The 19,000-nt window shown below is 38.8% G+C and overlaps 1 protein-coding gene across 3 annotated transcripts in view; it reads right to left on the bottom strand.

The window, feature by feature from the left end:
- Positions 1-18,391, bottom strand: part of LOC136874692 (procathepsin L) — a 57,161-nt gene extending 38,770 nt beyond the window's left edge. For 2 of the 3 annotated variants that reach the window (XM_068227942.1, XM_067148337.2), the window contains exons 1-2: positions 18,021-18,391; positions 1,310-1,462 (exon numbers count right to left, since the gene is read on the bottom strand). In XM_068227942.1, the coding sequence (XP_068084043.1) occupies positions 1,310-1,462; positions 18,021-18,116 (249 nt within the window). In that variant the 5' untranslated portion in view covers positions 18,117-18,391. The remainder of the gene's footprint in view (positions 1-1,309; positions 1,463-18,020) is intronic. The other variant, XM_067148347.2, reaches the window with a different exon arrangement.
- Positions 18,392-19,000: the final 609 nt, after the last annotated feature.

Consider the following 19,000-nt stretch of genomic DNA (forward strand, 5'->3'; position numbering starts at 1 on the left):
GGTATCCAGCGGTGAGAGGCCGACGCGCTGCCGTCTGAGGCACGGAGGCTCTTCGTTAGAATAATGTTCCATAATTTAAACAATTCAATGTAATTGTAAAACATCCCATTACCATACTGTCTGGATCAAGGTGAATGACGTCCGAGGAGTTATTCCGATTTTCGCAAAATCCAATTCTGAAATGTGAAGTTTTCGGTGGTTCATGCATAACATAGAACAGCTATACTTTTTACTGCTTTGTGATTACTTGCCTAGTTTGGCTAGAATGAGTTTTTTGCTTTTCCTACAGTTTCGGCCTGTGGACAGAGTATGCTATTCAAGGATATTCCTCATATTCTCCACGGTTTGTCGAATAATAATAATAATAATAATAATAATAATAATAATAATAATAATAATAATAATAATAATAATAATAATAATAATAATAATATAGCTCTGTGGTGTAGGGGCAGCGAATCGTCCTCTTACCCGGAGGCCTGGGGTTCTATCCCTAGGTTGCCTTAGGATTTCAATCCTGGACTGAAGGCTGAAACGTGATTCATTCAACTTCGTGAAGTCAACTAAGGGACAGCAAGACATGAAAGTCAGGGTGGACGTTTAAGCAAGTTAAGAAGTACGGCTGAGGAAGTCGTTACGCTGACTTCGTGCCACTCCAATACCTGCAGGTTATATGGATAGGCAGCAGTCACCTCCATGTTTCCAGTATTTTTTTAATTTTTATTTTTTTTGTTAGTTGCTTTACGTCGCACCGTTTCCAGTATTCTAATGGGTTGTGAATGAATAATAATAAAAGAGGATATAAGAATATTTTCACTATGTAAGACAATTGTTTCAATTCAGTTGAACACACATTCTCTCTCTCCTTCTGCTTTTCTCTGTCTCTGTGAAAATACTGAGCGACATCCAATATTTTTAATGAAGGTTGAATGAAATTTCCATTTATTTTGAGCTAAACGAAAGATTAAATGGAAACAGGAACGAAGTACAAATTATGGAGGGATTAAGGAATAGCAATAAGCCTCTGTGGGACAGGATTTTCTCTGGGTACTCCGGCTTTTCCTGTCATCTTTCATTCCAACAACACTCTCCAATATCATTTCATTTCAACTGTCAGTCAGTAGGTCATTACTCATTGCCCCAGAGGCGTGCGACAGGTTTCCGCAGCGGCACAATTCCTAACCTCGCCACAAGATGAGGGTTTCATTCATTCCATTCCTGACCCGGGCGAATGACTAGAGACAGACTGTGGATTTTCATTAAGAAATACCCAATTAAGATTTGAATAAATATATTTTCCTTTTTTTACCATATCACCATATTCGTTGAGCCTCATGGTGTAACTAACTTCTCCATCCATGAACCTTTTATTGTGCTCAGTTATCTTCTGTTTGTTTTCCATATATATCTTCTTACGATGCTGTTCCTCAAGAGGGCTAGCGTATTTCCTATGGTACACAATCTGAAATAATAACAATAATATTATAAGTAATATGTAAACCGGGTAATCTGTGGATTTTTTCAATTTGTAATCATTTTGTTACCATTTTCACTTTATTTCTATAAGAAAATGCGTGAAAAGCATGTATGTATGTATGTGTGTTTGTACGTACGTATGAATGAATGAATGAATGAATTAATTAATAGAATACTATTCTCTCACAGTCACGGGAGATCAGAAATTGGGTAGAAAATAGTTATTGGAATCTTTACTGATAAAAGCAGTTAGTCATTCATGGTTCTAAATATGTTCCAAATAAAAATAGCTACAAAACTTAAGGATAAGATTTATGGCATATAGGCCCAAAATATAATTTGGAGATACAATTAGGCGTAATTGACAATTATAGACAATAACCAATGCTATTAATACAGATGATTTTTTAATTTTACCGGTCATTTTACATAATTTTCAAAACGGGTTGGTTCATTTAATTGATGGTTTATGAACAATGAAAAATAGAATTACTGTCTCATTGAAAGTACAAATTTAATATAGACATTACAAGTATGAAGGACATTCGAACGTTCAAATTAAATGAACATTTTAAATAACATGTGAAATTGTGGTTCAGATTCACAGAAATAAAAGGAAGCATCTGAAAAATATAAATCTCAAATCAAATGAAGTATACTTGGAATATCAAAAATGTCAAATAGTATGATTGTTTAATTAACACTTAAAATATGTAAATATATGTGCTTAAACTTACAAAAATAACAATAATTTGGAATATATAAATATCTTTAAACATCTACAAATGTTTGAAAATATCTAAGCCGTATTTAAACACAACAAGCTAACACGACACTTTGAGTTCGATATTTCTCTTACACTTACATTTGGTTGAATTGCATTTTACCTTAAATGTACACCTCTAATACAGCTAACTACTTGAACTGTGAGACATTTTCAAATTTCCTAAGAGACACTGCTTAGATTGGTACATCATCTATTGGACTGAAGTGTCCTTCTGTCACATTGTTAACATCGACTCGAGTCAGTTGGTGACATTTAGGAATATTGGTCATCCTTTTTATCCAACCTATTCTCTGCATTCGACGCTAACACCATATCTCAGAAGTTTTCTAGCCTCTTGTCGTCTTCCTTTTTAAGCGTCCAGTTTCCGGCAGAGTACACCACAACAGAACCAAAGTATGCTTCATTATACCGAGAAAGTGAGTGCGCACATAGCTGTGGGCTTGTATTTGGGAGAAAGTGGGTTCGAACCCCACTGAATACGTTCCTTCGTGGTTTCCCATCTTCACACCAGACAAATGCTGGTGCTGAACCCTAATTAGGGCCGCAGTGTCTCCTTTACTTAGCCACCCAGAGCAAAACATACAATTCTCGCTTCCCGTATTTAAGTTTCACTTAATATACTGAAATACAGAAATATTAATACCAAGCTTCAGTTTCAACATATAATTGTGGGATTAACATTGCACTGATTTAACAAGCAAATTTCTTTAATGATATTTAAAATTATGGCTTAACGGACATTTGTACGGAAAAAGTGCTATTAACCAAAACTGTGCATTTGCTTAAACACAACAATTTTTGTTTGAAACATTTTTGTTACGAATGATCGTTTTTGCGAAAATGCTGACAAACTGTTTTTAGCGCCATTTTTCACGATGTGGCCGTAGCACCAAGTCTTCTTTTTCCGAGGACTTTTAGTATGTCTTCTGGGTACCTAAAATCTACATATATCCCAAGTCCTATGCTTCTAAGAGTTTTTTTGACATAATGAGGAAATTTTGACCTAAAATGCTTTTTTTTTTTTTGGCTATTTGCTTTACGTCGCACCGACAGTGGGATTCGAACCCACTATCACCAGGATGCAACTTTACAGCCACGCGCCCCTAACCGCACGGCCAACTCGCCCGGTTGACCTAAAATGACTGGACTATTTGGCATAACGGATACTGCTTGTTACAGAGTGCTTTCTTTGCCATAGCTATTCATGTCCTAACTTAATGATGATATTGTAAATTTTCTGTGATCTTATGGCCAAGGTATTTTAACTGAGCTATTAGCTGTACTGGCTGACCATCTACTATGCAATGGAAACGGATTCTTGCTTCACACTATTACTTTTGTTTTAATTCCATAGACCTTGACTTCCTCATTCAACAGTAGTAACATTCTTGATGAGATGGTTGGACTTCTGCAACTGTAGTTTGGTCATTGGCAAATTGAATGGTCTGGATTTGTCTTCATCCTACTTTAGCCCCTCAAGTTGGTGTGTATAGATGCATAGATTATTCTCTGTGTCAAATACTAAATTACATTTTCCTCGGAGCATACTTAATAGCTGGTTTCATGTAACGAAATCTAACGAAAAATTCAACATCACCCGCAGTTTGGAAATAGACAAACTACTTGGTGGCATCATGCTGTATATTTCACATTGACCAATTAACATTCCCGAGACTATAATTCCGTAATGTAGGAATACTGTTGTATATTGATATATATCCAAATCAATTAATATATATATGTCCTTTCGGATGAACATTAAAACTAGTTGCTACTTATGAGGATCATTTTTTGGTTATGCGGTCTCGACAAAGGGTAATGTGTGTTGTTATTAAGCTGGGTGTGATATCATCCATAAAGAGAGAAACATCAGCGTGTCAAGGCCAGACCGTTATAATTGAGGAGATGCTCTGTGATGAAAGACTCCAGCTGCAAGCTACATCAACAGAACGTTAGGCGGACTCGAAAAAGTTTCGCCCTTGTGCTTAAAATAGTTACTACGATTGTCATGGATTAGATTCTAGCCCCTGTCAAAAATTTAAGAGCCGGGCTGAGTGGCTCAGACAGTTGAGGCGCTGGACTTCTGACCCCAACTTCGCAGGTTGGATCCTGGCTCAATCCGGTTTTATTTGAAGGTGCTCAAATACGTCAGCCTCGTGTCGGTAGATTTACTGGCACGTAAAAGAACTCCCGCGGGACTAAATTCCGGCACCTCGGCGTCTCCGAAAACCGTACAAGTAGTTAGTGGGACGTAGAGCAAATAACATTATTTATTAAAATTTAAGACTCTATTGACGGCAGTGTTGCCGAACTTACTGAATTTGCAATATATTTGCTAATTTTTAGTAATCAGTACACACAAGTGCTTGCGTAAAATAATGCTTTGTTTAAACCAGGCCCGTCCACTTGACGTCACAGGGTGTGTGCGGCCCTTGGCAGTATATTGTGAGATCCACGATGCATCAAAAATGTAGGCTAAGAAAATATGTATGTCTTCTCCCAGTGACCCCTAAAGCATGATCAGACTTAAACAGTCTGTTAAATTTGTTATATATATACCGGGCGAGTTGGTCGTGTGGTTAGCGGCGGGCAGCTGTGAGCCTGCATGCGGGAGATAGTGGGTTCGAACCCCACTGTCGGCAGCCCTGAAGATGGTTTTCCCTGGTTTCCCATTTTCATACCAGGCAAATGCTGGGGCTGTACTTTAATTAAGGATATGGCCGCTTCCTTCCTGTTCCTAGACTTTTCCTATCCCATCGTCGCCGTAAGACGTCGGTGCGACGTAAAGCAACTAGCAAAAAAAAAAAAAAAGTTATACATGTTGTTTGAAAAATAAGCGAAAGAGAAATGGTTGCATCGTTTCTGACTAATGTTCAAACGTTTTGCTTTTAATATACAGTAGACTGTATCTGCTTAGCGTCGAAACGATTCTTACAAGTTGTTTCTGCTTTGTTTCCAAATGTTATTTGCAATGTATCTGATGTCCGACTCGTTGGCTGAACGGTCAGCGTACTGGCCTTCGGTTCGGGTCCCGGGTTCGATTCCCGGCCGGGCCGGGGATTTTAACCTTAACTGGTTAATTTCAATGGCACAGGGGCTGGGTATATGTGTTGTCTTCATCATCATTTCATCCTCATCACGGCGCGCAGGTCGCCTACAGGAGTCAAATAGAAAGACCTGCACCTGGCGAGCCGAACCCGTCCTGGGATATCCCGGCACTAAAAGCCATACGACATTTCAATGTATCTGATAATGGTTCTGTTCCAATTTTTTTCAATATACGCCATTTATGCTTAGTTTCCAATTTTTTCTTCAACCGAGCTAGTTGGCCGTGCGGTTAGGACCGCGCAGCTGTGAGCTTCCATTCGGGAGATAGTGGGTTCGAACCCCAATGTCGGCGGCTCTGAAGATGGTTTTTCCGTGATTTCCTATTTTCACACCAGTGAAATGCTGCGGCTCTACATTATTAAGACCACGGTCGCTTTCTTCTCACTCCTAGACATTTCGTATCCCATCTTTGCCATGTGACCCATCTGTGCATTTGCGACGGAAAGCAAATTAAAAAAAAACTTCAATGTGTTATGCAAAACAATCCAGAGCAATTAATCAGTAGGAGTAGACAATGTGGCGATGCCGGGTTTTATCCTCTCTCTACATCATCATCGTAATCATCAAACACCCAGACTCTCAGGTGATATAGGCGCCAACTAAAAAGATCCGCACCAGGCATCTCTGGATCCCACACGACATCAATCAATCAATCAATCAATCAATCAATCAATCAATCAATCAATCAATCAATCAATCAATCAATCAATCAATCAATCAATCAATCAATCAATCAATCAATCAATCAATCAATCAATCAATCAATCAATCAATCAATCAATCAATCAATCAATCAATCAATCAATCACTACACAAGTAAATAAGTAAATCTAGCCCTATATATATCTCTCCCATCTTCTTACTTTTCCGTAATTTCTGTCTGTCTGTCTGTCTATCTGTATATATATGTGTATGCAAAGGCATCACGAGAAAACGGCTGAAGAGAATTTAATGAAAATAGGTATATAAAGTCGAGGGATGAGCCACTACAATCTAGGCTGTAAATAATTTTATTCACGCTGAGTGAAATGGTAGTTTAGGGGAAGGCCTAAAATTTAATTCTCAAATATTTATATTATTAGTGGTCCTGTCAATAAATACTACATGAAAAATGTTATATGGAATTAAATTTTTAATCATTTATGTCTTATACATTTTTACCGTACCTGCTATGATAACACAGATATTCATTAATTTGTATTTTTTGGCTAAGTCCATATCAACGCCGAGCCATGAGAAAATGGGTAAACAGAATTTAATGAAAATCGGTATATAGAATCGGGGAATAAGAAACTACAATGCAAGCTATAAACAATTGTATTCACCTTGGAGGAAATTATAGTTTAGGGGAGGGTACCTAAAATTTAATTTTTATATACCTGTGTTATTGGTCCTATCGAACAGTACTACATAACAAAAGTTATAGAGAATACAATATCCGACCATTTATGTCTTATTCAGTTTTACCGTTCCGACTATGATAAGAGTGGTATTTCAGAGTCGGAAGGAAACTAAATATGAAGGCCTATAATATCGAAAGCGTATAACATTGATCAACAATAACATTACATTGACCATTGTTTGTTGTGATGTTCTTTGTCTCTTATGCTGCCGCTCAACTCCGATAGATGGGATTACTGCTGCGTACCAAGTATAACAGCCTGACAGAATATTGTCGGGAAATAGCTGGGGAGTTAAAAAACTTTCTTCCTTAGCATGTCATTCCTCTGGATCATACATTTTCTGATACTGCTGGTACGTAATACTCTGGTTCATCATAGTATTCCTGCTATTCGATCCCTACTCTGATGGGCTGTTTTGAATGAGCAGTATGCACATTTAAGGCAGAGGCTCACTTAGCAGCAGCAGTAGTAGTAGTAGTAGTAGTAGTAGTATGACCTGGACTAGAATTACAATTTTAGCCTATACCAAATTAGAGCACCACATTTCACAAATTAACTCAAAATTTAACCCTGAAAAGAGCCGTTTCTTAAGAAAATCTTCTTCCTCTTCATTTTTATTAAATTCTACATTCATTTTATTCCAAATTAGCAGTGAAGAGGGGTTTTCCCTCTGGCTTGGAGGAAAAAATTGCCTCCAAGTCGGATAGATTATTCCGCCGCCAGTGTAGTGAATTGAGATTTTCCGACTCATCGGGTACTCCTAAGAAACAGATTAGTAAAAGGGCATAGTTTTTTCCCTGGGACTCTCCACTGTTCGACACCCCTCTCCCCCCGCCCACCGAAAAAAGATAAAGAGTGTTCACGGATCACGGCTGTCTGCGGCTTGGTCATTCCAGCTCTGGAACTTTGGAATGTTATATCGGCAGCCTAGTACTGTTCGTTAAAAGTGAGAAAATGTGTGGTTTTCACTTGATGGAGTATTTCATATGAAAGCATTGCTTTTTATCGCGCCATTCCTACTGACGTCATTATAATGACCTATGTTTATTTCAGTTGGGAAAATCACTAAGATGGTCTTTCTGAGGGTGCAGAAAGGCAAGTGGAGAGTGAGTGTCTACCATTACAATGAAAAATCCCTAACCCAGTCTTCATATGAGTAAAGACGTTTGGTGACTTCCCCGTCGCGCTTCTAGCGTGACGTTAAGAGCTATGCAATTTAATACAATCTTGCTTACAATGCGTACACTACCTAACCTAGAATTCTGTATACAATGTAGAAATCCGTAGCAAAGCACGGGTACATCAGATAGTAAATAAATAAATCACGTCAGCTCTGGTTACAACAATCGATATAATTGTGATATTATTTTGTAAGTAGGACCACTGAATGAGAACATGATTTGTAAAAGTCAATTGTTTTGGAAAAGGATGATTATGGTAATGTTTATGATACTTCATGTTTATGGAACATTACTTGAGAGATAACAATGTTTAATATATAATTTATATCAAAAATGTTAATTTAATGCATCAACTAACCGAAGAGGAAAAGGGAAGTATATTTCACATAGTTCCAAAAAGTGTGTATTTTTGAAAGTATTTTTAATAGTTTCGATTTGGTCTGCGGCTTTCAGAGCCTGGTATTACTACTTCCTACATTACCAATAACATTGATATCCTATTGCCAATAGTAACATGTGTATTTTACGTTGTCTCACCACAGGTAATTTTCCATCTAAATGGAAAGATGCCTTCATTATTCCTATTCCAAAGTCTGAATCAGATTATCGACCTGTATCCGTACTGTCAGCCATCTCTAAAGCCCTGGAAAAACGAATCTTTAAACGACTTGTACAATATTTGGAAAAGTATTCGCAGTTTGATCCTCCTCAATCGGGTTATAAGAAAGAACGCAGCATTGCGATAGTCTTGGTAAGAATTACGGACGTCAGAAATGCCATGGACGAACGGAAAATAACTCTTATAACTCTTATAACTCTTCTAGACTTCAGCAGCGTATTTTACACTGTCAATGCTGACATCTCATTAGCTAAGTTACAAGTACTTCATCTCAGCTCATTTGCACTACGACTTTTCTCCTCGTTAAGAGACGTCACGTCAGCGTGTAGTATGGTACTATTGAAGCATTGGTGCAAGATGGTAAAGAGCTCTCAGATGACCCGAATAAAATAATTGTCCAGCTTGCTCTTAAGAGTAAATCATTAAGGGAAGTAAGTCCGAATGTCAGTACAACGCATTCAACAATCCAGTATATCGTCAATAAATTCGAATATGAGGTTACGTCGAAGAATTTGGCACGAAAACCAAGAGAGAGACAATGAAGTGAAAGGGATGGAAGGTATATTTTGCATCAAATTAGACGTGATCGTAAGGTAAATGTACCAAAACTGCACATTCGTGTACAACACAATCTGGGAAACGAACTTTCTAACCAGATTATACCATCTGCGTCTCACGAGAAGTCGCGGCAACTTGTGGGTACGGCACGAGTAACAGATACTACACTAAGCTACAAACATTAGTTGTGATAAACAGTGCGAGTTCTCTGTAAGAGATGGGTGTTCATTATTAAACTGTTCATTATACAGTACTTACAGTAAAAGTGTAAATAAAGCATAATTACTTTACCAGTTTGAAACTTCACAGCAGCACCTTAGTTCAGAAGTATCACCGCGGGCGGAATTGATGTTCATAGTCAGGCCTTGAGACTTGACTAGCGCATGCGCAGCAGCCGCGCTTACCCTCCGCACCCCTCATCCCGCAAGCACGCGACTTCTCGCCAGACGACCATAGTAAGTCGTGCTTTGTGGAGAAATGGCTACTGTGGCTGAGTTCAACGCAAGGAGCATTTCTAGCACTGTATAACAAACTGATTGAAGGGATTGATGTTTGCGAAGCAGCATGTTTCAAAAGGTTAAGACTTTTAAAATCGAGTCATATGGTCCGATGAGACAAAATTAAATCATTTTGGTTCAGATTGAAGCTGCAGAGTTTGAAGAAAGCCTAACACGGCTTACTGTAAAGAAAATACTATCCCATCAGTAAAATATGGAGGTAGTTCCAATATTTTATGGGAATATATGTTCTCTCAAGGGATGGAAAATCTACACTTCATTGAGGGAAGAATGGACGAAACTGTATAAGGACATACTGGCGAAAAACTTGAAAGTTAGTACCCAAAAGCTGGGCCTTCTCAGTGATTGCATGTTTCAATATGTTAGTAATCCTAAACATACTTCGGAACTTGTAAAAACCTGGTTGATTTGGAACGTTCTCCATCAACTCAAAACTCCTCCTCAGTCAGCGCATTTAAATCCAATTGAACATTGATGGCAGATTTTGAAGAGGAGAGTCAGAAACCGCAAGAGTACATCCATATCGCATCTCCGAAGATTCATTACAGAACAATCGAAGAACATCAATCCACAGTAATGCAAGAAACTAGTCTCTTCTTCCATAGATGATGGAAGGCAAAATGATATTTCAAATGTCACTAATTTTGTGGACACGTTGATTTTTTGTGTTTGAAATAATTGCTAGAATTAATTGTACGAGTAGATCTTCTTTTTTTAACAATTGGCTTTAGGTCGTAGCTGCACAGATAGGTCTTATGGCGACAATGGGATAGGAAAGGTCTAGGAGTGCGAAGGAATTGGCCGTGGCCTTAATTAAGGTACAAGCAACAGCATTTGCCTGGTGTGGAAAATGGGAAACCATGGAAAACCATCTTCAGGGCTACTGATAGTCGGATTCGAACCCACTATCTCCCGAATGCAATTTTACAGCTGTGCACCCTTAACCGCACGGCCAACTCGCTCGGTAGAAAAGTTGTAGAGGAAGTTAGGTTTTTGTAATAATAGAAGGTCAATTGCGATAGACCACTTAGTGTGCATGGCTTCGAAAACAGAGAAGTACTTGAAATATTTACACACGATAAGACGACATTTCCGATGCTAAGTTATTTACTTTTCTCATCTCCTTTCGCGTCGGCGTATATGAGCTGAACGCAAAGCTGTACACGTACCATGAAAGGAATCCGTTCATTCATTCTTATTGACCACAAGCTGTCTTCACGCAAACGTTAAAATCAATGGCACGGGGTGAAAGACGGTGAAGGGTGGAGGTAAAGGGAAATATTCATGAACAGATAAAGGACACTATTTCACTGACAGATATTAAACCAGGCTCGGTCCCTTGGATCTGTCAGTAAATGATAACAGTTCAGCTAGAGCAGGCGATAACCACATGTATTATTATTTGATCCACAGAACAGAAAATAAAATTGAACCAAGCAATGAGTGTGCGTGAAATCGTTAGAATATGATTCTGAAACTGACTGTGTCCTTAATGATGTAAGCATTCCTTCCAACTGAGTATTGTTATTAAATGTAGTCAGCATCATTCCAGACTGTTTTCTGTCAGAATGTAAATCTTAAGGTACATCAATCCTAAGCTAAAAAGGGGAAGACCCGATATTTTTTCAGACTGTGCGGATATAACGTATGAACTTCAAGTGTTTCAATTTTTTCTCTTCAGAGGATCATCTGGTATTATAATTACCCAAAATGTAATTTTATTACATTAATTCCAGATTTATTTTTGGGGTGAAGAAAAATACCAAGAGGGGCGAAGACTAGGTCACCTTCTAAAGCAGCAAGAAAAGTATTTTAAGTTTCTTTCCAACTGCAGGTGATCATTTTCAATAACTGTGTATATTCTGCATCGCATATTTTTTTTTACCAATTCTTTCTGCAGAAAGTACTGCAGTGTGTTATCTAGAACATCCAATAACAGGCGCATTAACCTGTATTTAATTTATGTGCAAAAGTCTAGCAGTACAGCGCCGACAAGCTCCAGATCCAACTGTTTCATATTACGCATTACGCTATGAAGTCGCCTTAAAGACCAATTGACACTAGCATCACCTTGCGGCGGTAACGCTGAACTACATGAGTTCCAGCACTTTATAGTTCATTCGCCCTGACTACTGTGATGTCGTCTACGGCAGAATAACCGGCGTCCTCTCTAACAGACTTCAGAGAGCTCAGAATGCTGGTGTCCGCCTTATAGTGAACATTCCAAACTTTCATCTTATAAACTCCTGCATTCCATGAGTTAAATTGGCTTAAACTAAACCAGCGTCGTAGCTATCATTCGTTGCTTCTACTCCACAAAATAATATACAAACAGACACCCTCTTCTCTAACAGATTTTCAGTTGCTCTGAACCATTCACAAAATCCCGACCAGAGCTGCATCTAACGTAACCCTCAAAATACCAAAACACAGATCTACACTTTACAATAATTATTTCGTCGTCAATACAATTCTAAAATGTAATTCGTTGCCCAATAGCCTAAGGGACACCCTATCTGAACCAGTATTTAAAAAGAAATATTGGCAGCGGTACTTGAACGGGTCAAGTTGAGTGTAAATACAGTACACGAATTCTACTTTCCTGTTTTGATATTTCATTCCGTGCGTCATTTTTATTAAATTTGTTTTTACTGATGCATTGGGACAATTCTATTTATTCTGAATTATTTTAGATACATTTCTTTTTCTTTCCTTTATTTTGTTTCTATGACTACGTGAACAGCTTAGTGTTATAGTGTGTGTGTGTTTTGTGCGTGTAATATGTGTAGTATATTGTTGAACTGTACGCATGTACTTTATAAGACATGGTCTGGCAGAATAACAGGCTCCATAACCTGAGTCACGCCATGTAAATAAAAGCATAAACAATAAAGGCATAAATAAGTTCAGTCCGCCTCTGTGGTGTAGTGGTTAGTGTGATAGCTGCCACCCCCGGAGGCCCGGGTTCTATTCCCGGCTCTGCCACGAAGTTTGAAAAGTGGTACGAGGGCTGGAACGGGTCCACTCAGCCTCGGGAGGTCAACTGAGTAGAGGTGGGTTCGATTCCCACCTCAGCCTCGAAGTGGTTTTCCGTGGTTTCCCACTTCTCCTCCAGGCAAATGCCGGGATGGTACCTAACTTAAGGCCACGGCCGCTTCCTTCGCTCTTCCTTGTCTATCCCTTCCAATCTTCCCATCCCCCGCAAGGCCACTGTTCAGCATAGCAGGTGAGGCCGCCTGGGCGAGGTACTGATCATCCTCCCCATTTTCATCCCCTGACCCAATGTCTCACGCTCCAGGACATTGCCCTTGTGGCGGCAGAGGTGGGATCTCTCGCTGAGTCCGAGGGAAAAACCGACCCTGGAGGGTAAACAGATTAAGAAAGAAAGAAATAAGTTCACACATACCTTAAATAATTTAGGAGATGCCTTAATACTACAATTTACAGAGGGTTGAGCGTTGCATTAAAATATGACATCATCACATATAAATTTACACACTATTTACAGAATAGCGTGCCTGCCTCTCGCCCGGAGGCCCCGGGCTCGATTCCCGGACAGGTCAGGGATTTTTCTCTCGACCTGAGGGCTGGTTCGAGGTCCACTCAGCCTACGCGATTAGAATTGAGGGGCTATCTGACGGTGAGATGGCGGCCTCGGTCTCGAAAGCCCAGAATAACGGCTGAGAGAATGCCTCATGCTGACCACACGACCCCTCGTAATCCGCAGGCTTTCGGGCTGAGCAGCGGTCGCTGGGCGGGTCAAGGCCCTTTCAAGTGCGTTAAGTGCCGTGGGGTTTGGTTTTTTTAGTCTATTCTTGAAGCATCTTCCATTTTTGGGAATAGGCTCTAAGACAGCTGCAGGCAATACATTCGAATTATCAAATCCCTGATTGTTTGTAGTAATAAATCACCTCTCCTTTAAAAATATCCATATTCTACAAAATAGCCAGTAATAAAAAAAAGAGCAACGACAAAATCACCCCACGGGTGCGTCTTATATTATTTTGATGGAAAGTCAGCAGCTGAAGAAACATGCGAACTAGAAGATGAAGGAATAGTAAGTGTAAACACAACATTAACGGTCAGGTGCACCAACCTTGTTTAAGATTCGGCTAGCTAGTGTGTACGCAAACATGTTTTAAATTTGGGGACTCGTTGCAAGGAATCGTGGAGTACAATTCTTAATCAATGATAATATTTAAGCACGTTTAAAAGGCAGTGGAATTAAACATTTCGGTTGTTTGCGAACGGAGAATTATGACCGCGTTAGAGTTATTTCCTGTTTCCTTTGTTAGTCGGTAGATTACTCATGTCTTCATTGGTAAAAGTGCTTCCTAGCAACATGGAAGAACAAACGAGTAAACGGTCGTCTATTTCTTTCCAATTTTGAAACCGATATTGTAGCAGAATTGGTTATCAGACACAAATACGTCGTTGAGAATAAAAAGACAGATGGAGTTACCATAAAACAGGAAGAAGAAACATGGAATAAACTCGACAGTTCTAATCCTTTAGGCAAGCAACTCAATGATGAAAACATCCTCGCGATATGAGCTACGAATTTTGGGTCAAAATAATAAAGTATGTGAATATATTCTTTATTTATTTTATCTGAGACTGCAGAAGATCTCGAGAAGCTGCTGAATGGTATGGACGAAGTCTTGGGTGAGGAGTACAAGATGAAAATAAAGAAGTTCAAAACAAAAGTAATGGAGTTCAATCGAACGAAGGCAGGTGATGCAGGAAATATTAGATTAGGAAATGAAGTCTTAAAGGAAGTAGATGAATATTGTTACTTGGGTAGTAAAATAACCAACGATGGCAGAAGTAAGGAGGACATAAAATGCAGACTAGCCACAAGCAAGGAAGAGCTTTCTTAAGAAAATAAATTTGCTCACTTCAAACATTGATATCGGAATTAGAAAGATGTTTTTGAAGACTTTCATCTGGAGCGTGGCCTTGTATAGAAGTGAAAAATGGGCGATAACTAGCTCGGAAAGAAAGATAATAGAAGCTTTTGAAATGTGGTGTTACAGAAGAATGCTGAAGGTGAGATGGATAGATCGAATCACGAATGAAGAGATACTGAATCGAGTCGGTGAGAGGAGATCGATTTGGCTAACTTTGACGAGAAGAAGAGAGAGAATGATAGGACACATCTTAAGACACCTAGGACTTGTTCAGTTGGTTTCTGAAGGAAGTGTAGGTGGTAAGAACGGTAGGGGTAGACCAAGGTATGAATATGACAAGCAGATTAGAGCAGATGTAGGATGCAATAGTTACGTCGAAATGAAAAGGTTGGTACAGGATAGGGTGGCATGGAGTGCTGCATCAAACCAGTCTATGGACTGATGACTCAAACAACAACAATATTCCTAAAAATTACAATCCACTTTTTAATCATCGTTATCCGGTTGATTAGATTAGTAGTTTGTCTCTTTCTACCGCTACAAGCGCTAACGTGAGCCAATGCATTGTTTCACTATAACTAAATTCGTTGTGGGCATTCTTCAAAAAATAAGAAAAACCTCAGAGTATTGAACCAAGGAGTACACTACAGAAAGAATTATGTAAATAAATATATAAATTTTGCTAGGATTTAAAAAAAAACAGTAAAGAAACAAGCGATTTTAGGCTGTTTTTCCGGAACTGCATTTAGGCCAGAAGTGATTTTTCGAAACAATTTTTTAGTTTGCAAGACTCACAATTTGAAATATTTCCTGACCCTTTAGCCCTTCAACTTTCGATACAATTGAGTAAATTGCTTAATTTTACGTTTTTCGTAGTATGGGGGCCTCTTCTTTGCTGTTAAGAAATGTTTTCGACATTAAAATTGCAGATTGTTAGCAGAAATAGGATGATTTGTCTGTTTTGGAAGTTGTAGGTTATTTACACCATTTCAGAAGAAACGAAACTGTTTGTTAAACGAAAACAAATTTTCTATCCCTAAATTCTTCAAAAGGATCGTATCTCTCCACTAGTATACCTTTGCGCCCATTTCCATTCTGTTCCAGATATTTCATATACAGCAGTTGATCTTTAAATCTGGCAACCATTCCACGTTTACTGTTAATCACTGTTTATGTTTTGTAACCGCTTGCACTTGACTGTTTAACCAACAATAATCAAAGATTTAAATAATCAGGAATGATGCTTCACACCTTCATTTAAAAGAAAGTTTAGGAAGAATCTTAAATGCTGAATACGCTAAACAGGGTTCGTGCACTTGACCATAAAGTTCATACGATTCGCTCGGTCAATGCAGCAACAATAGAAAATACTATCGTGTGGATAATGTCCATATAGAGGAGGAGACTAAGGCTAAAGAAGTATTAAAATTTACATATGATAACAATGACATTTCCAATAAGATACAAGAGTTGAAAACTAGAAAAGCGGCTGGAATTGATAAGATTTCTGGGGATATACTAAAGACAATGGGTTGGGATATAGTACCATATCTGAAGCACTTATTTGATTATTGTTTGGTCGGAGGAGCTATACCAAATGAATGGAGAGTTGCTATAGTAGCCCCTGTGTGTAAAGGAAAGGGTGATAGACATAAAGCTGAAAATTACAGGCCCGTAAGTTTGACATGCATTGTTTGTAAGCTTTGGGAAAGCATTCTTTCTGATTATATTTGACATGTTTGTGAAATTAATAACTAGTTCGATAGAAGGCAGATCGGTTTTAGGAAAGGTTATTCCACTGAAGCTCAACTTGTAGGATTCAAGCGAGATATAGCAGATATCTTGGATTCAGGTGGTCAGATGGACTGTATCGCGATTGACCTGTCTAAAGCATTTGATAGGGTGGATCATGGGAGACTACTGGCAAAAATGAGTGCAATTGGACTAGACAAAAGAGTGACTGAATGGGTTGCTATATTTCTAGAAAATAGATCTCAGAGAATTAGAATAGGTGAAGCTTTATCTGACGCTGTAATAATTAAGAGGGGAAATCCTCAAGGCAGTATTATCGGACCTTTATGTTTTCTTATATATATATAAATGATATGAGTAAAGGAGTGGAATCAGAGGTAAGGATTTTTGCGGATGATGTTATTCTCTATAGAGTAGTAAGTTAAGAGATAGTGAGGAACTGCAACGTGACCTCGAAAATGTTGTGAGATGGACAGCAGGCAATGGATGTTGATAAACGGGGTTAAAAGTCAGGTTGTGAGTTTCACAAATAGGAAAAGTCCTCTCAGTTTTAATTACTGCGTTGATGGGGGTGAAAGTTCCTTTTGGGGATCATTGTAAGTATCTAGGTGTTAATATAAGGAAAGATCTTCATTGGGGTAACCACAAAAATGGGATTGTAAATATAGGATACAAATCTCTGCACATGGTTATGAGGGTATTTAGGGGCTGTAGTAAGGATGTAAAGGAGAGGGCATATAAGTCTCTGATGAGACCCCAACTAGAGTATGGTTCCAGTGTATGGGACCCTCACCAGGATTACCTGATTCAAGAACTGGAAAAAATCCAAAGAGAAGCAGCTCGATTTGTTCTGGGTGATTTCCGACAAAAGAGTAGCGATACAAAAATGTTGCAAAGTTTGGGCTGGGAAGAAATGAGAGAAAGAAGGAGAGCTGCTCGACTAAGTTCTGAGCTGTCAGCGGTGAGATGGCGTAGAATGACATTAGTAGACGAATAAGTTTGAGTGGCGTTTATAAAAGTAGGAAAGATCACAATATGAAGATAAAGTTGGAATTCAAGAGGACAAACTGGGGCAAATATTCATTTATAGGAAGGGGAGTTAGGGATTGGAATAACTTACCATGGGAGATGTTCAATAAATTTCCAATTTCTTTGAAATCATTTAGGAAAAGGCTAGGAGAACAACAGATAGGGAATCTATCACCTGGGCGACTGCCCTAAATGCAGATCAGTATTGACTGATATTGATTGATATTGATGGAGCATTTATTCCTGGGTATTGCTAACATGAAATGTTTGGCAGGTGTTTTAGCAATGTGACTTAGTGGCTGACTTTCCATCCAGATAAAGAAGGGGTCGAATTCTGGGGGATCCTAGGGTAGAATTTTCAGCTGAAAAGTCGTGGAGCAGAAGGAAGACCGTCCCGTCTGAAACTTATGACCAAGTAAAATGAACCAGAGTGACTCCAGCGACTTCAGAAGTAACTGATATAAAGTAGTGAACGAAAGAGCAAAAAGGAAATCAGAAACGAAAGGAAAGAAAAAACATAAAAGGTAAATAAAGAAATTGAGAAAGAAACAAATAACACTAATGGATGGAAATAAGAAAGAAACGAATGAAATAAAATATGAAAGTAAGGCAGTAGTAAGAAAGCTAAAAGGCAATGATTAAATGAAAACAGGATTATAAGAAAATAATAAACTCTTACCTTAAAATTATCCCAGTCCATTTCATTTGCTCGAATGACCGAAAAGAACGTACACAGTAACATGAAGATCTTCATACTGTTCAAATGGTGAGACATGCCGGAAATATGATACTAGTGACATTCAGACTGAGGTACAGTTAATGTATTCGGGAAATTCATGTATAATTTCCCATGTATCACAAGAAATGCTCTTCTTTTGAAGTCGGGTACGTACGGTATGTGTCACAGCTTAGAGAAGATTGTGTTGAAGGACATGATGCGCAGTGACTCAGGACATTTTTCCGAGACGAGGTAGTACAAGGTTGTTTTAATAATAGTCCAACCAAACAGATATTGTCCTCCTCCAAAACCTCGCGAGAATAGGCCTACACTCTCACGACTCTCCTATACGTACTATAGGTTACTGTGTAGTCCAGCCTAAGTAGGTCAGATACAATGTTACCAACAAAAGTGTACAGTCTCAATTTCCATTAAATTACTGCAGAAATTTCACCAGATACGCCGTCGTCATCTTCTTTTCCCACACCTGTGGGGTTGAGGGTGCGAACTGTGTCGCGCAAGTGGATTTAGCCCTGTTTTAAGGCCGGATGTCCTTCCCGACGCCAACCCAATGTGGAAGGATTTAATCACTGTTTTTCTGTTTCTGTAGTGGTTGGTAGTGTGGTGTGTTGTCTGAATATGAAGAGGAGTGTACTGGAACAGACACAACCACCCAGACCTCAAGCCAGAAGAATTAATCAGAAGCGATTAAAATCCAGGACCCGGCCGGGAATCGAACCCGGGACCCTTTTAACCGAAAGGCAGTACGCTGACAATTCAGCCAAGAAGTCGGATAACCATCACAAATACATTAGATATCATGCGAATACATTACTTGATGAACTTTATCTTAAATATTTTCTTGAATATCTGTTTATTAAAACCGATAGATTCTGTTTACGTTCATATTCAGTATTACTCAAACGGCTACTCAACATAAA

This window comes from Anabrus simplex, chromosome 1 (assembly GCF_040414725.1).
Source record: "Anabrus simplex isolate iqAnaSimp1 chromosome 1, ASM4041472v1, whole genome shotgun sequence".
Lineage (NCBI taxonomy): Eukaryota > Metazoa > Arthropoda > Insecta > Orthoptera > Tettigoniidae > Anabrus > Anabrus simplex.